Source organism: Trachypithecus francoisi, unplaced genomic scaffold (assembly GCF_009764315.1).
Source record: "Trachypithecus francoisi isolate TF-2019V2 unplaced genomic scaffold, Tfra_2.0 Lachesis_group6, whole genome shotgun sequence".
NCBI lineage: Eukaryota > Metazoa > Chordata > Mammalia > Primates > Cercopithecidae > Trachypithecus > Trachypithecus francoisi.
In genome coordinates, this window is record NW_022681471.1 from 40,640,448 (window position 1) to 40,665,453 (window position 25,006).

General features: G+C 42.3%; 1 protein-coding gene across 1 annotated transcript in view; it reads left to right on the forward strand.

Annotated features, from left to right (window-relative positions):
* Positions 1 to 25,006, forward strand: part of TRPC5 (transient receptor potential cation channel subfamily C member 5) — a 194,687-nt gene that overhangs the window by 126,820 nt on the left and 42,861 nt on the right. The window contains 1 exon segment of the mRNA XM_033201482.1: positions 4,228 to 4,423. Within this exon segment, the coding sequence (XP_033057373.1) occupies positions 4,228 to 4,423 (196 nt within the window).

Sequence of the window (25,006 nt, forward strand, 5' to 3'; positions counted from 1 at the left end):
TTGTTCCATTCAGGCTATCAACATACAACTTGGAAAATATAGGATGATGTCCCTGCTTTCTCCCAACAAGCCTTTAACTTTGTTCACCCTCTAGTTCTTCTTTGCTGCTCTGAATTAGGTCCAGAGGAGTAAATCCTCTCCATACTCCTTGTACTTTTTGAAGGAGTAATTCCTCATCTCAAAGACGAGACTTGCGGCAAATGTTCAGAGGACTGAGTTCCCATCTCTATTCTACTGTACACCTCTTAGCTTTGTGATCTATTTGTGGATGGCTCCCAACATGTGCAAGTTCTCCCTTAACCACCTGGTATGGATTTGTCTTCTGTGCATTTAATATCAAGTTTTCTTGAATCTTTGTGTCTTCAGTCTATGCCCCTTCTTGAGCTAGCAAGTTCCATATGTTTGTTTACTCTCTGCTAAATAAAAATGGACTAGTTGCTTTTTCTAAAATAATCCCTCTTTAAAATTGAAAAGATATTCTACGTTATTAAGATTCTATGGTTTGTCAACAAGTCTTTCCATCCCTATGATGACTTTATTATAGAGCCAGCACCAAGTAGTACACCCCCCCCCCCCACCAATGGTGGCCCTTTCCTGTGTATTAAACTGAGTCTAGAAGTCACAGAACCTCCAACGATGTCTTACCAGAATATTCTTTTCCACCTCACATGCCAGTCCCTCATTTTACCTGGGCATGCTTTTAAGCGGGCCAGCTTCTCCTGACCACACTGTAACATTTTGAGAAACATGTCGAAACCATTCTCGCTACCAACCACCGAAATGGAGGAATGATCTTTCCTATCCCTCCCCATTTTCCCCTCTTGTACAGTTTTATCTATAAGGTTTCCCTGACTAGAATATCAGCACAGTTGAAGGCAGATTTATTTATGCACGCATGCATTGCTTGTTTATTATTTATTTATTTACTATATGTAGAGAGAGACAGGGTCTAGCCCTGTCACCCAGGCTGGAGTGCAGTGGCATGATCACAGCTCACTGCAGCCTCAAATTCCTGGGCTCAAGCAATCCTCCCACCTCAGCCTCCCATGTAACTGAGACTACAGGCACACACCACCATACCTGGCTTTTTTTTTTTTTTTAAGATAATGGGGCTTTGTTATGTTGCTCAAGCTGGTCTCAAACTCATGGGTTCAAGTAATCCCCCCAACTTTGCCTCCCAAAGCTCTGGGATTATAGACATGAGCCACCATGCCTGGCTGAGGGAAGATTTTAAATGCTCAGACTTTTACTTTTAGGGAACATTTGTATCAGTCAGTCAAACAACTAGCAATAAACTCTATCCTCAAGCATAAGCCATTGCAATTTTAATTGTTGTAGGGCTAGAGGTGAATGTAACATCTATTCAGGAGAGGCAACTAATTCAGTAAGACCCTACCAACATATTGATTGCGTATTTGCCCTAGTTTGTGGCTTTAGTGTTTGTCAGGAAATCAACAAACACTTCCTGAATGCATTCTGTGTTCAAGGTCATTCAACTTCCAGGGACTCTGGTTCCTTAGAATGACATTCCGACTCACTGCAACTGCTTTTTAAAATTCTGAGCTACAATCTGCCCTGGCTTCTGTTACCTAGCAGCTGTGCTAGCTGCTTGTGCTATTTACTGCTGGCCTCCTGCCTGCCTGATTGCTGGTATCTAATAGACATCATCAGGTTTTGACTGTGCCCTCCTAGCAGGGGCCAGATTACTTAGCCCCACGTATTCCTCATTTTTCAACCCTCTGCCTGGTTCTGTGATGCATTGTATTGCCTGGCCCTGAAAATTTAGGTCCTGTGATAGGTCTGACTTGCCATATTGTCTGGTTCTTGTGTCCTGGCCCCTGAACTCCAGACTCTCATCTTACTATTGATTCTCAAATGCTTCACCAGCTGGCATTTACTTTCACCAAACAAAAAGCAAATTTATTCCTTTTAAGCTATCTCTCCAGCAGCGTGATGATGAAAAGATCATGGAATTTATCTATGATAATCAGAGAAGAGCCACTTAACAAGTTGAGAAGGGCCATGTGCACATTGCTCAGGCAGCCCTGAAAAGGGCCCTTGAGAGTCAGGTCAGTGCAGAGCACAGCCTTAAACAAAATAAACTAGCCGTTATTGTGCAGCCTACTGAATGCAAAATTGTCAATGGGATTGGAATCTTCTCTGCTTTAATCTAATGATAATAGTAATAGTTTACATGTATTCATTCACTTATTCAATAAATGCCATTTAGTGCCTATGATGTACCAGCTACATGGTAGCCATATGTCTCTGCCTCCATAGAGCTTATATTCTAGTGGAGAGGGCCGGAAAGTAACCATTTAAACCAAAAATCACTTAATATAATTTCATGAAGCTTCAAGTGCTACAAAGAAAATGAAATAAGGCAATAGGATAGAGAATAACTGATGGAGCTACATTAGGTAGAGCAACCAAGAAAAGCCTCTCTAAAGAAGTGACATTTGAGCTGAGACCTTGATGATAAGAAGGCAGCTGTGTAAAGATCGGGGGACAGACCCACTTTCAGACAGAGGGACTCTTTTTTTTTCTTTTTTTAAATTTATTTTATGTATTATTATTATTATTATTATTGAGACAGAATCTCGCTCTATGGCCCAGGCTGGAGTGCAGTGGCACGATCTCGACTCACTGCAAGCTCTGCCTCCCAGGTGCACGCCATTCTCCTGCCTCAGCCTCCCAAGTAGCTGGGACTACAGGCGCCCGCCACCACGCCCGGCTAATTTTTTTGTATTTTTTAGTGAACATGGGGTTTCACCGTGTTAGCCAGGATGGTCTCGATCTCCTGACCTCATGATCCGCCTGCCTCGGCCTCCCAAAGTGCTGGGATTACAGGCGTGAGCCACCGTGCCCAGCTGACAGAGGGACTCTTTAAAGCACCTCTCACTCACCTCTAAAATGAACCAAAGAACAAATCCCTAAGACTCTCAAAATACATTGTGCTCATTAAGAACAACACATTTCGAGCACACTGAAAAATGCATCCATTCTTAAAGTAACATTTCTTATGTTCTGCATGACTTCCATAGGCTTGGGCAATGGCTAATCTCTGCCACCCACGAGCTGGCTGCATTTTATTGCTGTATTCAGATTTCTGAATATAAAGCAAAAGAAACCCTAGACACCAAAAGCATATCATTGCAGTTACATATTTGGATGTGAAGACTAAGAGAGGAAATAATAATTTGAGAAGCCATTAATATAGTGTTTTTGGAAGGGCAGACAGACCTAAATTTGAGTTCTGGCTCAAAACTTACTAGTAAGGTGTCCTTGGGCAAGTCATTCAATCTCTGAATCTCTGTTTCCTCATCAGTAACAACAAAATTTTATAAGGATCATAATGATGATGTATGTATGTAAAAGTACCTAACATGCTTATAAGTTTTCGATAATAGTTGAGTTCTCAATAATAAAAGCCTTAATAATAGTTGGTTAATGTATCATTGACAATTATCTGTATAAAGTGTTAATTTGAGAATCCTCAAGCTCCTCCATGCAGTTTAGAGCTATCTGGGTCCTGTGAGAGCCACAAAAGAAGTATCAGAAATGGTAATTTGTTCTCATGTTCACTCAGCCAGCAAATGCCAGAACTGAGATTCTAACCCAGTGCAATCTAACCCAAGCATCATTCTCCTGCCTCAGCCTCCCAAGTAGCTGAGACTACAGGCGCCCTCCACCATGCCCGGGTAATTTTTTGTATTTTTAGTAGAGACGGGGTTTCACCGTGTTAGCCAGGATGGTCGCGATCCCCTGACCTTGTGATCCGCCTGTCTCGGCCTCCCAAAGTGCTGGGATTACAGGTGTGAGCCACCACGCCCGGCCTCAAGCACCATATTCTTAACCACAGTACTTATTGCCTCTGTGTAATTAGAATGGTAAAAAAATAATATGGTCTTAAGACAAAAGAGAAAGTTTGGTAGAGGAAGTAGCTCTTGAAATAAGCCTTGAAAATTTTTAGGCTATGCGTAGACTGAGAAGAGGGAATGGTATTTCAGGTAGAAAAGCAAAGCATAAGACATAGAAGTGGAAACAAACAAACAAATGGACATGGATGGTCAGTCTGTGTTAGGGAAGAGCCCAAAATATGTGAGATCACTAATCTATCAGTCACAAATCTGGCAGCCCCTTCATTAAGCAGATCACCTTTCATTTTCTCTCTCTTTTCTTGCTCTTCTTAAAGAATTAACTAACCTGCTCTTTGATCTCTCTTAGGCTTTTTGAGACTCTTCAATCACTCTTCTGGTCTGTATTTGGCCTTTTAAATCTATATGTCACCAATGTGAAAGCCAGACACGAATTCACCGAGTTTGTAGGAGCTACCATGTTTGGAACATACAACGTCATCTCCCTGGTAGTGCTGCTGAACATGCTGATTGCTATGATGAACAACTCCTATCAGCTCATTGCCGTGAGTAGCTTTGCTTTACAAGGGTGCTTACTTTCATTTCAGGATGGGGCAACATTAGCATGGAGTCCATTAGAAGCTCAATGAAAGAGTTCGTCTGCCTCAATTAATTTACATTAGCTTTCCTGGTTGTTAGAGTGAATTATTTCTTTCCAATGCAATTGAGTTTGGACTTTCAGTCTATAGAATCTTGATCATCTAATATAAGTTATTCTAGTGAATAAGATTTTCTAGCTACTTATTGAAAATATTTCTAAATTTCAGAATCAATTTTCTTGCCTCAGTGGAAAACTCGGGGTTTGAGCACAATTTGGCTACAATGTGTCACCTGACTCGTCTCCAGGGTTAATTCAGCTGATCTGGTTCTCTAGCCAAGAGACCCCTATCTCCTGCTTCACTGCAAACATCTCCCTCCGAAAACTAAGAATCACATTGACAAGGATGGTCTTCTCAGAGAGAGACAGAGAGGGGAGGGGACTACATTTTTTCCTATTTAAAAAATAGAGATGGGGTCCTGATATGTTGCCCAGGCTGGTCTGAAACTCCTGGCCTCAAGTGATCCTCCCACCTCAGCCTCCCTAAGTGCTGGGATTACAGGCATGAGTCACTGCACCAAGCCACTGGCTATTTTCCAATCAAGTATATATAAGTAACTGCACTCCATTGTGAGGCACTCTTAAGTAGAGTCCATTGCTGAATTTTTTTTGCGCCATCATGTTACCATTTAGATCAGCAGTGTTTATTACCCTAAACTAGAAATAGTGACAGTGTAGGATACAGTATCAATTCAGTCCCTGCCCTGGTTTTTTATGTCAAAGTAGCTATCTAACCTTATTTTATTTTATTTTAATCTGCGTATAATTCCTAGAAATTGAGTTTTTCGGCAAAGGAGTCCTCATTACCTGAGGTCTGATTTAGTCAGGCATTAGTAAATTTCGATGTGTAGTTCCTACTATAATGCTAGAATACCTACTCTGGATCAGTCTGTTGCTGAAAGTTTTTGCTGTAGCAGAGAAAGTACAAAAAAAAAAACCCAAGTCTTGTCTTCCTTTCTAGATGCTATTTCTCAGATTGGTTTGCCACTGAGGAGTTATTTAGCCTATAGAAAATAAGCTTAAATTATTTGTTACATATACATAGATTAGATATATATGTATATATGTGTGTGTGTATATATATATGCGCATATATATATATGCGCGTGCACACACACACCCATACATACACATTGTCCACGTCTTAAATATTATTAATAGTGAATGTGATCCATTTCCACTAAGAACAGAACCAAAAAGGAATGGAGCAGGAGGCTTTTGAGTTACCTATTTGGGAGAAATTCCTAACTATAAATGGCAATGTAATAAATATATTCTCACAGGTGGGTCTATAGAATTTCTGTTATTGGAGAATTTTAAAAATTAGGATATAAAATTGTCTGCTAAGATAGTTTAGATAGTAGGTATTTAGGTGGTAGAGAAGGGAGAGGAGTGTAGTGGAAAAAAAGATTTGAAGTTAATAACCAGGGACTCTAATCCTGGCTCTATGTTTTATAACTGTATGTCTTTAGTAACTTACTTTCCCCTCTTGAGCCTCAGTGTCATCATCCAAAAAGTGAGGGTTTTGAAATCAATAGTTTTTAATATCCTTGCTAGCTCTGGCATCCTATGAGTCTGGGTGCCTACAGATTAACAAGATAGGCTAACAAGGTCCTTTCTAGCACTGAAATTCTGTTCTCTTATTGCATTTGAAATGCAGTATAGTTCAGTTCCATTCATTCATTCCCCCCATTCAAACAACTAGGCCAAGAACTCTGAAATGATTTATGTTCACTCCTACTCTATCTCTATAAGGCGGCAGGGGCAGGCATGGAGTCTCAGGAGTTGACTTTTCCATCCCCTCTGCTTGGCATTCTATCCTTCACCCCTGCCAAAGATGGCAATATTCATGCAAAAGTATTTGTAGTTTTTTCACTGGGTGTCTGACAGCTGATTTTTCCTTGTGACAGTAGAAAAGGGAGAGATTTTCTTGTCACCTAATGCAGGGCTGTGGTCCTTCTCACTGAACTCAGTGACATTTTCTAGGAAGGGTGAAAATAATCAACTCCAGTTCTCATCACCACCTGCTGGTAGTAAGTTTTGTTTTAATGCCACCTACTGCTGCACCCAAAGAAAACACATTGGCTTGGGAGGGAGCCAATGGTAGCTAAATGGAGTCTATACCATCTCATAAATCTGAAGTCATGGCCAACCATTCTGAATAATATCTTTACTGCTGTTGGATCCCATGGGGTGTTTTTTACCATTTTTAAGTGGATTCAGTGGGATCCAGTGGGATGCTGATATCAGACAACCTGATTCCAAAAATATCTGGATCTGCTTAAGTGATAAGGACCAGACAGTAGATTTAATTTCATTTGCAACATCTCTGCTTCAGTACTGAATGTAATTTTTACAAGGTCCTTGATATAGGGAGGAAGATTACAGAAAGGGAAACCACTGAAGACAAATTTCTCCTATTATAAAGGTATCACAGGCTGATTCAGTCTAGGTAGGGACTGAGTTGTCGACATGCCTCACTATGAATCTAATTTGTGTACATTCTAGGACAGTCCTCAAGAACACCAGGTAATACCAATCCCTTGAAGGGTTAAGCTCTTTATCAGTGTTCCACGCAGGATTCAGAGCTGCTGGTGATGTGAATATATGGCTCTGTAGCAATTTGTATTTCCATGTCAGAGGAGGCTCTACCTCAGTGTGTATAGAGTTATCCTTAAGATACAGTGAAGCAGGAATCACTCCAGGCCTGTGCTCTGTGGTCCCAGCATCAGCAGGTGAAGCTGGCCATATTGTATATTATTGTTATTGGCAATTAGCAGTTATTTACTTCTCCTTTTATTCTTATATCTCCCTCAATCTCCTTATTACTCCCAATGACATTTTTAAAAATGCATCTACCTTGTCACTGCTGTCCTTGATGTATAGGCAGAAGCTCCATCAAGCAAAGCTGCCCTCGGTGCCATGTTAATCAGATTCATCCATTTAAAAATATTAGGTGGAAGAGATAAGATCAGTCCCACAAAGTTCATTACCTTAGGCCCTATTCCTAGCCCCTACCCCACCCACAATGGCATCTCTGTTGCCTAAGATTAGTCCTCCCAAAACATAGTGCTCATAATGGTCTGTGATAAAGCCTCATTCAGCAAGTTAATAAGAACCCTTGGTTTCTTTGGCTGCTGTGGAGTATTTGCTCTAATGCTGAAAATAAGTAAACAGCGCTTGCTTCACTGAGCCACAGCTGCTGGATGGCTTGGGGAGAGTCCAAATATATGTAATTGGTTGTCTCCCTTAGGGTGGCAACATTTGGAGGCCCAGATGATGAATGGACTCTCCCACTGCAGAAGACATTCATGCAAATGATGACATTCATCCAAACAAACCTGGCACCACAAGATAGGAGGCAGGACTAGAGAGGGCTGTTGCATACCATCTAAGTGCCAAGAAGGGCAGGTTGTCTCCCCACCCACCCCCAGTCATCTAGGACCAACCTCAGATTCTCAAAGCAGAGACTTTCAAAGCAGAGACTCTCAAAGCAGCACTTCACACACAATACCATGATTTTAACACTCTATCAGCAGGACTGATAACCAACTGCTACACACTGATATGGCTACTCAATTGTTAAAATATTGAAACATTTCCATAACAGTTGGTAAATAGCTGTCACTCCAGCTGTTCCTTCTACGACATACCCAGACCTCCCCACAATCCAGCAAGTAAAGGGTAACATCTGGAACAGCTGGTAGAATCTAGGACCCTGTTCCAGCACCATAACTGGCCTATATTTGGATTGACTGGTTTCTTAAACAGTCTGAATATCACTATAGTAGGCAAAACCCTAAAATGCTCCCCCTGGATTTCCCACTCTAATAATCAAGACTATTAATATGAAGAGATACCACAATTGTGATTACGTTGTATTATGTGGCAAAAGGGATTCTGCAGATGTAATTGAGGCTAGTATTCAGAGAGATTATCCAGGTAGGCCTAATCTAATCACATAAGTCTTAGAAGCAGAGTTTTCTCCAACTGGTAGCAGAAGGGAATGTCAGTGTATTAGTCTGTTCTCATGCTGCTATGAAGAAATACCAGAGACTCGGTCATTTATAAAGAAAGGAGTTTTAATTGACTTACAGTTCCACATGGCTCGGGATGCTTCATTAATCTTATAATCATGGCAGAAAGAAAAGCACGCAGGTCTTACATGGAGGCAAGTGAGAGAGAGTGAGAGGGAAGCAGGAAGAGCCCCTTATAAAACCATCAGATCTCATGAGAACTCACTATCATGAAAGCAGCATGGGAGAACTGCCCCCATGATCTAATCACCCCCCAGGAGGTCCCTCCCCCAACATGTGGGGATTATAACTTGGATTGTAATTCAAGATGAGATTTTGGGTAGGGACACAGTCAAACCATATCATTCCATCCCTGGCCTCTCCCAAATCTCATGTCCTTACATTGTAAAACACATTCATCCCTTTCCAACAGTCCCCCAAAGTCTTAACTAATTGCAGCATTAACCAAAAGTCTAAGTTCAAAGTTTCATCTGAGACAAGGCAAGTCCCTTCTGCCTACAAACTCGTAAAATAAAAAAAACAAGTTAGTTACTTCCTAGATATAATGGAGGTACAGGCATTGGGTAAATACACCCATTCCAAATGGGAGAAATTGGCCAAAACAAAGGGGCTACAGGCCCCATGCAAGTCCAGAATCCAATAGGGCAGTCATTAAACCTTAACATTTCAAAATGATCTCCTTTGACTCCATGTCTCACATTCAGGTTACAATGATGCAAGTGGTGGGCTCCCATGGCCTTGGGCAGCTCCACTTCGGTGGTTTTGCAGGGTACAGCCCCCCCATCCTGGCTGCTTTCACAGACTGGTGTAGAGTGTCTGTGGCTTCTCCAGGTACATGGTGCAAGCTGTCAGTGGATTTACCATTCTGGGGTCTGGAGGATAGTGGCCCTATTCTCACATCTCTACTAGGCAGTGCCCCAATGGGGACTCTGTGTGGGGGCTCCCACCCCACATTTCCCTTCTGCACTGCCCTAGCAGAGGATCTCCATGAGGGCTCTGCCCCTGCAACACACCTCTGCCTGGACATTCAGGTATTTCCATGAATCATCTGAAATCTAGGTGGAGGTTCCCAAACCTCAGTTCTTATCTTCTGCCCACCTGTAGGACCAACACCACATGGAAGCTGCCAAGGGTTGGGGCTTGTACCCTCTAAAGCCATAGCCCAAGCTGTACCTTGGCACCTTTTAGCCATGGCTGGATCAGTTGGAAAACAGGGCACCAAGCCCTTAGGCTGCACACAGCAGGGGGGTCCCTGGGCCCAGCCCAGGAAACCATTTTTCCCTCCTAGGCCTCTGGGCCTGTGATGGAGGGGACTTCTGTGAAGGTCTCTGAAATGCCCTGGAGACATTTCCCCCCATTATCTTAGTGATTAACATTCACTTCCTCATTACTTATGCAAATTTCTCCAGCTGGCTTGAATTTCTCCCCAGAAAATAGGTTTTTCTTTTCTATCACATTTTCAGGCTGCAAATTTTCCAAAGTTTTTTTTTTTGTTTTTTTTTTGGTTTTTTTTTTTTTTTTTTTTTTGTTTTTTTTTTTTTTTTTGAGATGGAGTCTCACACTGTCACCCAGGCTGGAGTGCAGTGGCATGATCTCAGCTCACTGCAACCTCTGCCTCCTGAGTTCAACCGATTCTCCTATCTCAGCCTCCTGAGTAGCTGAGATTACAGGTGCCTTCCACCATGCTTGGCTCATTTTTGTATTTTTAGTAGAGACAGGGTTTCACTATGTTGGCCAGGCTGGTCTCGAACGCCTGACTTCGTGATCCACCCTCCTTGGCCTCCCAAAGTGCTGGGATTACAGGTGTCAGCCACTGCACCCAGCCCAAACTTTTATGCTCTGCTTCCTATTGAATGCTTTGCTGCTTAGAAATTTCTTCTGCTGGATACCCTAAATCATATCTCTCAAGTTCAAAGTTCCACAGATCTCTAGGGCAGGGGGCAAAATGCCACCAGTCTCTTTACTAAAGTAAAGCAAGAGTCACCTTTATTCCAGTTCCAAATAAGTTCCTCATCTCAGCCTGGACTTCATTGTCCATATCGCTATCAGCATTTTGGTCAAAGCCATTCAACACGTCTCTAGAAAGTTCCAAACTTTCCCACAGTCTCCTGTCTTCTGAGCCCTCCAAGTATTTAAGAAGTTCCAAATTTTCCCACATTTTCCTTTCTTCTTCTGAGCCCTCCAAACTGTTCCAACCTCTGCTCATTACCCAGTTCCAAAGCTGCTTCCACATTCTCAGGTATCTTTACAGCAGCGCCCCACTCTTGGTATGAATTTACTATATTAGTTCATTCTCACGCTGCTATGAAGAAATTCCCAAGACCAGGTAATTTATAAGGAAAAGAGGTTTAATTGACTCACAGTTCTGCATGGCTGGGAGGCCTCAGGAAACTTACAATCATGGCGGAAGCCACCTCTTCACAGGGCAGCAGGAGAGAGAATGAGTGCCAACAGGGGAAATACCAGATGCTTATAAAATCATCAGATCTCATGAGAACTCATTAACTATCATGAGAACAGCATGGGGGAAACTGCCCCCATGATTCAATTACCTCCCACTGGATTCCTCCCATAACACACGGGGATTATGGGGATTATAATTCAATATGAGATTTGGGTGGGGACACAGCCAAACCATATCAGTCAGCGATCTGAAGCGCAAGGAAAATTTGATGTGCATTGCTGGCTTGAAGATGGAGTGGGGCAAGTAGTAAGAAATTCAGGCAGTGTGCAGGAGATGAAAGGGTGCCAAAGCTCTCACTATAGAAATGAATTCTGTAAACAACACAAATGAACTTGGAAGCAAATTCTTCTCCAGAGCCTCCAGATAAGAGATCAGCCACATTAAGACCTTAACTTCAGCCTTGTGAAGGCCAGTATGACTGGAGTGGAGTAATCAAGGGAGGAGAGGGAAGTAGGAGATGGAGTCAGAGAAGTAATGGGAGTGAGTGACAGATCACCTAGGGCCTCATGGACCATTGGAAGGATTTGGGCTTCTATTCTAAACATGATAGGGAGCCGTGGGAGGGTTTTGAGCAGAAGAGGTACATGATCTAACTTGTAGTTTAGTAAGATTGCTGTGTCTGATTGGGAATAGACTAGAGTGGGATAGGGGCGAAGACAGAGAGACCAATTATGAGACCATTGCACTAACCCAGACAAAAGCTGGTGGTGGTTTTGGCCAGGGTAGTTATGATGGCAGCAATGAGAAGTAGTCAGATTCTGGATATATTTTGAACTAGATCAGATGTGAAGTGTGAGCAAAAGAGAGTAGTGAAGAATGTCATCCAGATTTTTTGATCTGAGTAACTGGAAGGGTGGAGTTGTTCATTACTGAGATGGGGAAGTGTAGGAAAGGAGCAGGCCTGGTGGGGGAAGGAGGTGAAACAAAGATCCAGAGTTGACTTTTAGACATGTGGAATTGGAGATGCCTATTAGACATCCAGGTAGAGGCATTGGGTAGGCAGTGGTCTATAAGTCTAGAGGAGAGTTCCAGGCTGGCAATAGAGATTTGAGAGTTACCAACATATGCGTAGTATCTAAAGCTATGGAACTAGACGAGATCACTAAGGGAGTGAGTGTAGAGAGAAAAGAAAAGAGATCTAAAATTGAAGTCTGGGGCACTCCGATATTTGGAGGTTGGAAAAATGAGGATGGATTATCGAAAGAGACTGAGAAAGAACAGCCAGAGAGATGGGAGAAAAATCAAGATAATGTGCTATATTATAATACTATATTTTTCCCAATATGCTAGTAAGTCATATGCTAGTAAGTGGTACTGTCTGGATTTAAATTGAGGTAGTCTAACCCCAAGACCCACGCACAGAACCTCTACACTATCATATCGACACTTACCTTGAGATCAAGAAGCACCTGAAATGCACTTTCACTACAAGGGCCCTGACAGAACTTCTTTCCTTTCCTCATTTTATCACAACTCTGAACTGTTCAGTCTCCTTGTCCTATCAGTTCCAGGGATAAAAGGGCTCATTATAATCCTGAGCCCAATATCTGCCCTAATTTCTTCCAGGATAAGAATCACTGATGCTTCATCAACATACCTATTGTCTGTATCTCAGCTCCCAAGAGCCACCTCTTAAGAAAACAGAACAAAACGTAAACCCTGCCACTTTTCACTTCCACTAAACAGTCCAAACCATAGAAGCTATAGTAAGTCTAAGGAATAGTATAGTCTCTATTCAGGTGAAGGAGTTGCTCAATTCAAGCTGTAGGAATATCATGACATTGGAGCAAAGCCATTTCAAATTTTAATAACTGTCTCTTCCCTTTGAGATACCCTCAAGCAATCTAGGTATTTTTCTCATCTCAGCTTGTGCTTTTCTCTGTTGCCAAACCATGGTCAGGAATCTGATCAAGGGTTGCTATGTTTCACTGAGGAGAAAGAAAACATTCAGAACTATGGAGGACATTTTAATAGTGCCCTCCTCCCTTGGGTAATGTGGAATCTATGAACACCTGCTGATAATCTCATTTCAGTCAACAACTTACATTTTCTGGTAGATTCTGTAAGAGTTACAAGAGCTAGGTGCTGTAAGTGGTATAAAGGGAAAGACACAGTTGATACCATTAGGGAACTTGTAGTTTAGTTTAAGGGAAAAGTCTGACATGAGTAAAACAACAATAGCACTATTATCACGAGAATAGTAGCAGTGATTTCAGACATCATGGGCTCAAGAGTAGTCAGACTGCCTGGATTTGAAACCTGGAGAGCCACTTACTGTGGTTTTGGGCAACTTGACCTCTTTTTGCCTCATTTGACTTCTCTGTAAAATAGAGAAGAGAACTAGGCTTTTCATTTGCTGCTTACTCTCAGGCCTATTCCCTGCCTGTTTCTTGTATCAAGAAACATTCCTCACAATCCTTTGCCCTTTGGTGTCTGAGCAGATTCAACCAATCAGATGGTAGGAGGAAGGGAGAAGCTAGAGTGTTTCTTCCCCATCCCATCCTCACTTATTTTGGTGCCTCCAGCAGCAGCTGTAGCTCCTCTGGGGCTCACCTCCAAATATCACCAGCCATCTCCTCCCTAGTGGGCCCCAGCTTTTCAGTGACTCACCATCTTGGCTCAAGCTCCAGCCAGAGTGCACTAGTCTTGGATCTAAGAACACTACCTCTTTCTGTTGACCCTCAAACTCCAAGGATAAGAGGGGCTTCCTGTTGTTGCTAATCTCTAAGTTGCCTTACTATTCCTTTTTTAACTTGTCAGCTCTTACATGTAACCAATCCCTGCATTAAATCTTGATTTGAAAGTCCTAGCGTGGGCCGGGTGCTGTGGCTCATGCCTGTAATCTCAGTACTTTGGGAGGTCGAGGCAGGTGGATCACTTGAGACCAGGAATTTGAGTTCAAGACAAGCCTGGCCAATGTGGTGAAACCCCGTCTCTACAAAAAATACAAAATGAGCTGGGTGTGGTGGTGCATGCCTGTAGTCCCAGCTACTCAGGAGACTGAGGCACAAAATCGCTTGAACCCAGGAGGTGGAGGTTGCAGTGAGCTGAGATTGTGCCACTGCATTCCAGCCTGAGTGACAGAGCAAGACTCTGTCAAAGAAAGAATGAAAAAGAGAAAGAAAGAAAAAAGAAAGAGAGAGAGAAAGAAAGAGAGAGAGAGAAGAGAAGAGAAGAGAAGAGAAGAGAAGAGAAGAGAAAAAACAAAATGAAACAAAGTCCTAGAGTGATTTCTCTTTTCCTGGCTGCACCCCAACCAACACGTATCTGATTGAATCGTTGTGAGGTACATTTAGAAAGTACAATTGAACCGAGCCCTCGAAGAATCAGTCAAATTTGGAAAGACAGAAAAGTAGGGACGTGGTATCAGATTTCATTTTTGGCAAGGAAATAGCTTGCACACCAGCGGGGATTGGCCTAGTGTTTATTAAAGGCAGTAACACCATAAGGATTGGCTTCAGTCTTCTCTGACTCCCATACTTTAATTCCCCAGGAAAGTATCTTTTCAATAGGCAGTGAAGTCCCCCCTGCCCCAAAAATGAGGAGAAGCAAACACAGTAGTCGTATCTTTAGGAACTGCATGACAAAGCGCAGAGTCTACCTTTAGAAAAATAACACAAGGAGATGAGGTATGTTTGTGTGTCTTCCCACATCCCAACTCTGGGTCCTCACATTGCTGTCTACCTGGCTTAGCACAGAACCCTAGACTGCCTGACCTGGAGAAGCCCCAGGCACCTCCTCTAAGCCCAAACTGTGCTCTTTCTCATTCACTAAGGCTTAAAGAAGTCAGTAAATATGAAAGTAAGAAATAATAATATCTAGCATATAGACAAGCCTTTATTAAATGCCAGGCACTAAGTGCTTTCTATTACTATTATAACTACTATTAATAACTACCATTTCTTAAGCATTATGTGCCAAACACTACACACAACACTTTGTACATATATCTCATTAAATTCTCACACCAATTTTATAAGGTAGGTACTGTTATTAACTACATTCTATGGGTAAGGAAACTGAGGCACAGAGATAAAAGTGACTTGCCCCAGGGTACACTTTTTTTTTTTTTTTTTTTTTTGAGACAGGGTCTTGCTCTGTTACCCAGGCTGGAATGCAATGGCATGATCTCAGCTCTCCGAAACCTCCACTTCCCATCTCAAGCAATCCTCCAGCCTCAGTCCTCCGAGTAGCTGGGACCACAGGTGCAAGCCACCATGCCCAGCTCATTTTTGTATTTTTTGTAGAGATGGGGTTTCACTGTATTGTGCAGTCTGGTCTCAAACTCCTGAGCTCAAGAGATCCAACCGCCTCATCCTCCCAAAGTGCTAGGATTACAGGCATGAGCCACCACTCCCTGCCAAGGGCACACTCTTAATAAGGTCGGTCTGAACCGAAGTAACAAAGATATCTCACTTCCTCCTTTCCTGCCAGCATCTCAACCTCCCAGGCCCTGATACACAAACCACACCAGACCCCTGCCAACCTCAGACTTCCCTGGCTTCACCCTTCCCCTTGGTTGACTAACTTGCTGACTGTTCCCTAGGTTCTAACCAGAAGGATCCTTTAAGGAGCCTTTCCCTTGGTTCTGGACACAAAGCGACTTATTTCCTAAGCTGAGATCCCCTATCACCACCCCAACACACACCAACTAGCTCTCTTTTTCTCCTTTAGTGTGTCCAGCAGACTTCACACATCCAGTTTCTTCTCAACTCTGCCCATGATACTTCCAGCCTCCCCAAATGAGCAAGCAGACAACCACAGCCAAAGGGAGTAAATGGGTCAGCACTACCAAGCTCAGTCGCTTGACAAAAATTCCTCATTGAACTAACACATCCTGCCTTGAGACATCTCAGCCCTGTTCTTTGCCAGACAGCTCTTTGCATGCCTAAAGCCTCTCTTGACATTATACTCACACCAGTAAATGGACTGTACAATATCCAGCTTCAGGGAAGGAGGGAGGAGCATTGTCTCTGCAAACGCTGCAGGGGGCACCAAAGGCTGACTTTTCAGACAGACCTACCCATCCTGCCTGGGCCTGGCCTGGCCCTCCCCCTGGTGGTCTGAGACAGCAACAGATTTCTTGGTCATTCTGCATCAATGCCTGCTCCTGGTTTTGTCAGCAAGCTGTCTGAGAGGCTGAGAGCTCTCTGTCACAAAATTCTCAGGGTGTATTTTGGCAGGTCTGTGCCAAGCAGCAGTCTCTGCTTCCAACAGCAGCAACATCCTTTGATACTTGCTTCTACCTGCTAATGATTTTGGTGAGTGACAAAGATGCAAGTGGAAATGGGATCAGGACAAATGAAAGGATGTAGATTTTCTTTTCCTGTCCTAAAAGGCAACAAAACAGGGCAGATATGTGAACTACTCCTCTGGATCCCAGACTCAGATGAACATCAGGAACATCGGTAATTGTCATGAAGACTATCTTGAGTAACTCAGAGACAAGACCAACAATGCCAGTGACAGAAAGGTTCCAGTGCCCCCCCAAAAAAATACTTCTTCCCATCTGCTGGCTGGTGTCCCTTACTCTTTCATTCATTCACTTAACAATAAATTAACAATTGAATAAATATCTATTGTATGGATAAATGAATAAACTTAATAACTTAATAAACATATGTATTGAGGCACTACTATGTGCCACACTACATTCTTGGCAGTGGAGATACAATAGGGTGGTAGGTGAACAAGACAGAGTGGGTCCCTGTTCTCATGGAGTCCACATGGACTCTCCATCATGGGACCACAGTTTCAAATTTCACTATTGCATTTTGCTTCTTTACCTTAAGGCTGCCCTTAACCTTTTATGGATCACAGATTCCTTTGACAATCTGACGAACATGAACAAGAAAAAAGCATATATTAGCAAACACACATAAAGTTTAGCATTTCAAAGGGTTTGCAAGCATCCTCTCACTATCATCCAGAAATTCCTAACCTTAAGATTTGTCCTCAGTTATAATGCAAATATGCTTTGAGCTATGAGTAGGTCACTTAGGACTCAGTGTAAATGAGTATGTCCAATCCCTTATTGAGATCAGGTTTTCCTATGTGGCCAAGCAAGTGAGAGGTACCATAAGGGAAATGTGCCTGAGGAATACTGAGGAGGGGACAACAACAAGAAAAAGAGATTGGAGGCACTGAAGGAAAATGTCACCATCATCACAGTTTTGCAAAGAATCAGGTCTGTGTAGCAGTCCCCAAGTCAAAGGTACCTTTGGCTTCTACATAAAATAACAATTACCCATGGACATTCCTGAGATAAAAACGACTGTGTTTTTATTTCAAAAAATATCAGAGTTGAGGTTCAGAAAGTATTGTTCTTTGTGGTGTTCCTGGACCACTGTCCACAAAACTCTGAAGGGTCATGCCAACAAAAGGGTACCCCTGAACCTAAAACAAAAGTTAAAAAATAAAGAATTGATCCTTGTGGGATACTTAGGCTTCCTACTTAAATTGGTCTCTGAATGTTCTCTTCATAGGATACAAACAACATCTGTAGACAAGTCAAATGTCCATGGCCCAAAGGTCATTGTCTGACGGTGTGGTTCTTTTTGGCTTCTGCCTTTTTCCCATAATCCTTGTTCTGGGCACTAGGAATCATTTGACTAGAAAGCTAAGAGATACAAACTTTATTTATTTCTGAGAAACTTGAGGTTTAAAAACTAATGTGAGTTCTGAGTTATTAATATTAATAAAGCCCTTTCTCTTCCTGTGGTCACTGCAGCCCTGTGCCATAGCCTGGCTCAGTGTGAGAGGCAGAAGGGCAAGGAGGAGTCCTTTAGCTGCAACAGAGAGGTCAAAATACTCAGTGGAGCATCAAAGATTACAACCCAGTGCATTACCCTGCATTTTACTTGAGATCTGACAGCAGAATTACGTTATCTCAGCTGTCAAGGTAAATCTGCTTTTCTTTAAAAGAGGAAATAGAAAAAAACTAAGTAAAAATGTGGGAGGGGAAAGTCATTGTATTTCTCTCTTTTCTCACAGGATTTTGCTTTTACCTCTCTTTTGTTCTGTATCCCAATTTCCCCCTGGGTATTTGAACTTACAGAATTCCTGGGCCTATAAAGTTTTGAGCTAATCATAAAATCTTGTCAAGGAATGTATTTATCTCAAAGTCCTTCCTAATAAATGTGGCATATCAGGAATTTCCCAGAACATAAGGAAAGGCCTCCTCATTCATTAGGAAATCAACACCAATTATTAAAGAAGGTCTGGACTAGTGTCATAGAAACACCTCAACTGATTCCATCAGAGGTCCCACTGCCCTGGCCCTAAAGATTCTTGGGGGTATAGAGAAGTTTCCATTGCCCAATGGATATTCTAGGAGGTTATACCACAGGGTTTTTCTCGTAATACTCTATTTCATATATTTCATGCAACAACACTAATCAACTCAGAGATATTTCATGCTGAAATCTCTCCACCCTTAACCAGGATACACCTTCTGGCACATAGTAGGCTTTCATTTAATATTTATTGAATAAATGGACAACTTAATTAATTGCTAATGCATAAGACTTCCAGGAATATTTTAAAATGAAGACAGAGCAACTGACAAAGCTGACTTAACTAAGTTTATCGTCTTCTTGTTCAGAGGTTAGCAAATGTTGTCTCTAAAGGGCCAGATGCTGAGTGTCTTAGGCTTTGTGGACTCTGTCTCAACTACCCATTGTAACACAAAATCAGTCAAAGGCGGTACAGAAACGAATGGGCATGGCTATGTGCCAATAAAAAATGTACTTATTGACACTGAAATTTGAAATTCATATAATTTCAAGTGTCAAAAATATTATTTTAATTTTTTCAATCACTTAATAATGTAAAAAATCATTCTTAGCTCATGGGCATTACAAAACCAGGTGGGAGTCCATATTTGGCCCGCAAGCCATAGTTTACCCCCTCCTACTGTAGTTGCTTCAAAATGTATCTATTTTCAACCATTGAGAACTAAAGCTCTGTGAAGACATGGGCTCTGCTTTAGGTTTTCTCTATATTTCTCTGGTGCCTGGTAAAATATGGAACATATAGTAGATGCTCAATAAATACCTTTTCATGGATTGATAGGGAAAAGGTTGGGGAAATCTCTGATCTATAGTTGTCAACTATGTTAAAAAATACATGATGTCAATTTATATCCACTGCAAGTGTTTAATGTCTAGAGATCAATAACTTTCTATGGCAGTGGGTAGGGGCATTATCTAATGGAAAGAAAATCTACCTAGATGATGGATTTTATAATTATAGTCAATACAGTGCTTTATGCTTTCCAAAGCACAATTGCATAGCATATTCTCTTATTGGATCCTCACAAGAGCTCTATGAAAGTAGGCACTGAGGCAAGCGGCTTCCAGAGATTGAGACTTGCCTGGGGTTTCGTGCCAGGTGTGTTTGTTCATTCAATCATTCTTTCCATAAGAACTTGTAAGTCTGCTATGTGCAAGGAAGTAGGTGAGAGGGAACTCAGGTATAGTGACCCCGAGGTGATTTTTAGAAGCTATCTGTAAGATGGAAGTATAGCTTGGGAAGTTAAAAGTTAGCTCCTGATAAGTGAGGTAGGAAGTTAGAAAACACACATTATGACTATCTGAGTACATGATACTGGTAACAATTCCAGCTGGGGACAGACCTGCAGCTTTTCCCATGTCCCAAGTGATAAGGGATACCTCTATCTTCATCCAGGCTCAGAAATAGAAGTTCTGATTGCTTAGTTCCAGTTATTTCTGAAAACTGCAGGTTAAACTCAGCAAAAACCACCATTCTCACCACATTATGGTTAAATGTTCCCTTACTCCCCAGCGAATGATCTGTGTCTCCTTGACTCAAGGCTTAATTTACATCTCTGGAGATGCCCAGTAAAGGTGACAAGCAGTTCAATGGGATTCAGGAATACCACATCTGCTAGAATGTGCTCCCAAAATTGTGCAGTATATGACCTGCACAGCTGAATGCAGGATCTCTAAAGGGTCACTTCTGAAGCAGAAAAAGCTGCTTTTTTTCTGCAGGAAACATAAGCAAAAGAGAAACCTGGGCAGTCAAAGACCTGGCTGAGTATATACAGGGATATGTTCTTCAAAATCTCAAGGCCCTGATCAGGCTCTGTTTCTGTTTCCACACATTTTGTGGGAACCTTTCTGATGCTGGTGCACTTCCAAAAAGAAAGTATGTCTCAGTGGTTAGAACTTGGCATCTAGAGTCTGCCCCATCCAGATTTGTGTTGTAGTCCACCAGTTTCTAGCTGTACATCCTTAGACAAATTTCTTCACTTTGGTGAGCCTGTTTCCAAATCTATAAAATGGAAACAGTAATGGAACCCATCTCATCAAGCAGTTATTAAGATTTAATGATATGCTTGGAAAGCAGCCAGGCACGGTGGCTCACGCCTGTAATCCCAGCACTTTAGTAGGCTGAGGCGGGTGGATCACCTGAGATTGGGAGTTCGAGACCAGCCTGGCCAACATGATGAAATCCCGTTTCTACTAAAAATACAAAAATTAGCTGGGCGTGCTGGTGTGCGCCTGTAATCCCAGCTACTCAGGAGGTTGAGGCAGGAGAATTGCTTGAACCTTGGAGGCAGAGGTTGCAGTGAGCCGAGACGGCGCCCCTGCACTCCAGCCTGGGTGACAGAGCTAGACTTCGTGTCAAAAAAAAAAAAAAAAAAAAAAAAATCAGATAGAGAAAGTATGTGAATGTGCTAGGAAAAACATAAAACTCTAGACAAATGTGAAGTACTGGCTGTCTAGTGTCCCTTTCCCACTGATAGACTGACAGGTGAAACACTTGGCATTTCATTTTCTGGTCCATCTGTTTGAGATTGGCCAGAAAGCCCTTATGTAGAGAAGACAGTAGCCCCAGAAAGTCCAGAAAGAGTCCCATTCCATGGTGGCAAGCACCACCTCTAAGGATGTAGGGAGGATTCTTCCACTATGTGAGCTCAGAGGCCCCTACGAGGCCATTATTTCCTTTGAATACCACCTGAGATATCACAAGAATCGTTTCTGTAGTGATAAACTGGAGACTTAAAGGAAGTAACATGTTTATTTCCAAGTCTCAACTATAATATACATATTTTATATTACCCAGAGGCCTCCATGGTGCTGTTCTTTCTGACTATACATAAGGCAACCTGCTCCCAGCTTCTCCCTCCATCCTACTCCATTAAGGCCCCACCTTCCTTCCGTAACAATGGAGAGGGATGGCATCTACTAAGAAAGAGCCACATTTTGACAGTTCCAGCCTCCAACTACCTTGAACTTTTTTTTTCCCTTCTCCCCTCACCATTACCCTACTTTGTGGTAGGACAGGGAGGACAGGAACAGGAGAAAAATTGAAACTGACAAGATGACTACAGAGAAGGTACGGGAAACTGAAGAGACCCTGCAACTCTACTGGTTGAGGTTGATTTCATGAGAAATCGTGAATTTTAAAACTGCCCAAATTTCATTCTGACTTTCAGAAAGTAAATGACTTTGTTGAAGGCAACAGAGGGGTCAGAGATTAGATCATAGATGAAGGAACCCTGGGGATCCTGTGCTCTCACCAATTTGCTTGCAACTTTTCCTGCCACATCCCTTGGAATCAGAGAGGGAAAGATAACTAAGGCCCATTGTTTATGGCCTGTATTGTTTTTATGCGTACACATGTGTTCTATATACTAAATGCTGTTGATTGGTGACAGTCTCTCTAAATAAAGTCCAGTGATGACTGTGAAGACCTTGCAGGACCGTTTTAAAAGATGAAAAGGAGATCCCTGTGCTGTCTCAGGGACCCAATACACCGGATCGATTGCAATTGTCTTTTGTTCTGCCACTTTTACTGTTACCCATGCAAGGCAGCCTGTTGGCTTTCCATTAGAAAGACCAGAGAGTGCCCAGCCTAAATAACCACTAAATATCCTTTCTATCCCTGCTCCCTCCCTCTCTCATTCATTAGTTAAAAGGCCGTTTCTTTGGGTTGTATTGTGCACACATTAGGAAAAGCTGGGGAGACTACTGGTTGTTTATTCTGTCTTTGTTCCTCCTTCTCCTCACTATCTTCTTTCCATAGCAGCCTGATAAACTAACTTCATTCATTTTGCTATATGGCCTGATAACATTATCACCAGGGAGGCACAAATTATACCTACTCTCCAGTGTCCTGTGTCCTGTCAACAGAAAGACGGAAGATGACATGGACAGGAGAAAAGAGGGACAGGTGGAAAGGAGGAAGAGTTGCTGGTTAGCTGCTTGCCCTGCTGAATATATACATATATATATATATATATTTTTTTTTTTTTTTTTTTTTGAGAGTGTCACTCTGCCTCTCAGGCTGGAGTGCAGTGGTGCGATCTTGGCTCACTGCAACCTCTGCCTTCTGAGTTAAAGCAATTCGCCTGCCTCAACCTCCCGAGTAGCTGGGATTACAGGCGTGTGCCACCAAGCCTGGCTAATTTTTGTATTTTTAGTAGAGACTGGGTTTCACTGTGTTGGTCAGGTGAAACTCTGACTCAAGTGATCCACCTACCTCGGCTTCCCAAAGTGCTGGGATTACAGGTATAAGCCACCTCGCCGGGCCTGAATATGTCTAGATCAGCAGGTAGAAACCCTGAATTAGTGTTTCTGAAAATGGTCAGAGACCACCTGCGTCAAAATCACCGAAAGAAGCTTGTTAAACAACGAAGATTTTTGGGCCTCCCACTCCCAGAGCATCATTTTTTTGTGTATCTGCAGTGGGACCCAGGAATCTGCATTTTGGCAAACATCCTAGGTCAGTCTGATATCCACTGAGGTTTGAGAACTACTGATGTAAACAAATTCCAATATGTTCACCCGGTTTCAAAGGCATGCTCAACCTCTATATTCTTCTTGAGTTTTCATATTGTATCCTCTTTCTGAGGATTTCCTTCCCTCCATCTCTGCCCAGAGATACCCTGCTAATGTCTCAAGGCCCAGCTCAAATATAATCTATTTCGTAATGTCTTCTCTGCTTCCTGTTTCTCACCTGCAAATAGCTGGGATCTCTCTTGAAACAATGAGACAGAATATTGACTTGATGTCAGTAGTGGAGTGTGAGGGGAATTGGGAACACGAGGACAGGAGAGCTGGAATGGAGCTGGAGCATGAGTTCTGAGGTTTGCCCTGAAGTGTAGCACCTGAGTTTGCACACTGAAGCTGAGGTGGTTAAAAAGGCTGGAAGCTGAGTATTAGTAAAAAAAAAAAAAAAAAAAAAAAAAAAAAGTAACACATGCCAAGTCCTCAAATGGTCAGAGCAGTAACCCCAATCACCTAGAAACCATAATTGGGGAGGGGGATTAGCAGCCCTTTCATGCCTGAGGATGTGGGTGGGAGACAAACAGAATGGCTGCCCGCTAGACTACTGCACGTGCTCAGTAGGAAAAAGGACCTGTTTGTAACACCCATGAAGGGGGCTCTTGCAGTTTGGGAAAAGTTAAAGGGGCTCCTGGGAAGCATCAGTACTAGGGTTCAAGGGAGTCTTGGGGGCAGTGGATGGGCAGTGAATAAGAACTGAATGGACAGCTCTCTTTTTGGCCCTGACACTTTGTAGCTGAGTTTGTACACGTAAATTGAAGTTGCTATGAGGGCTCTAGACTAGCTAAACCAATCTCAAAGTGATTCCCAGCAGGCCCCGGAATGATTAGAACAGTAAATTCCAACCACCTAGAAACCTTAGAGAGTACATAAGGATTGTGGACTATTTTGTGGCAGGGAATTGGCTCCCTGTAGACCACACTGCATGGATGCAATAAGTTAGAGGGGAGGGCATTGAAGGCTATGGGAATACTTGCTGAGGAATGTTTCTCTGCTTCAGGGTCTCCACAAGGTTGAGGGAGGCTTTGACTACCTCCATATTTTGAAGATTCCTGTCTATTTTTCAAACAAGTTGAAAATATGAAGTTAAGAATTATAATATCTTCAAAATGCTTACATGTTTTTAAAATTACATTTTTAGTCCCAAAGCAAAACTGCAATACAATGTATAACTTCTGGTGAGGTCCAGAAATCTGTATTTTTAACAAATGCCTCATATGATTTTGATACACTCCAACATTTGAGAAGCATGCCCTGAATTCTACCAAGAGAAGAAAGCAATCCAAGTGAGGTAGACTTCCCTTGTCAGGGAAAATGAACCCTCTCACTTCTCTTTGGCATGTTTATGTCACAGCAATTTGTGTTGTTTTCCCATCAAAGTGAAGTAGAGCTGGTCTTATACTCAAGGGAAGTAGGTAACTACCAGTTAAAGTGAAGCCTCCCAATATGTCCCCCTGCCCAAAATATCTCTCCAACCGGCCTGTCCATAGGGCCTGAGATTCCTAGGAGCAGCTTTTCTCCTTAAGAGTTATTATTAGCTCTGATTTTGCTTTGTTTGTGCCTTCCACTCTCCCTTTGTATTAGGTTATAAAGTTTTCCAATTTGCTAAACAAGATAGCTGCTTGCAAGAAATCTGAAAGAATACATAAGACTTTGTCAAACACTGTTAAGAAATTGGCCTTGTAGTTTGATTGCAAGGAAAATAACTGTGAGCTTGGATTGGTTGAGAAATGTAAAATTGAAAAGGCATGTTCATTTAACCTCTAGCTATGGCCATGTACTCATAATCTGGACGAGTCAACAACATTTGAGGGTGTGCTCTAAAATCAGAGTATATATACTTACACTGTGAAAGGAACTAAAACAGATAGAAGCCTTGGCCTGCTCTACAGGAGGTGACAATCTGAAAGGCAATGCAGGGCACACACATGAATTGGAACACATCTGTAAGGCTATGTGTCATTAGGTGTACATTATAGCTGCACAAAAGTCCTAAACACTGTGGAAAGTTGAGAAAAGGCTGGACCACTATCTATGGTTGTGCAGTTTGTCTCTTACACAAAACCACCAGGAGCTGATCTGGGAAAATGTTCCAAAGTCATAGTTGGGTAGAGAGGGTAGGACAGAGAGTAGAAAAGGGCATCACTACCAAACACTGAAAGTAAACAAGGGAACAG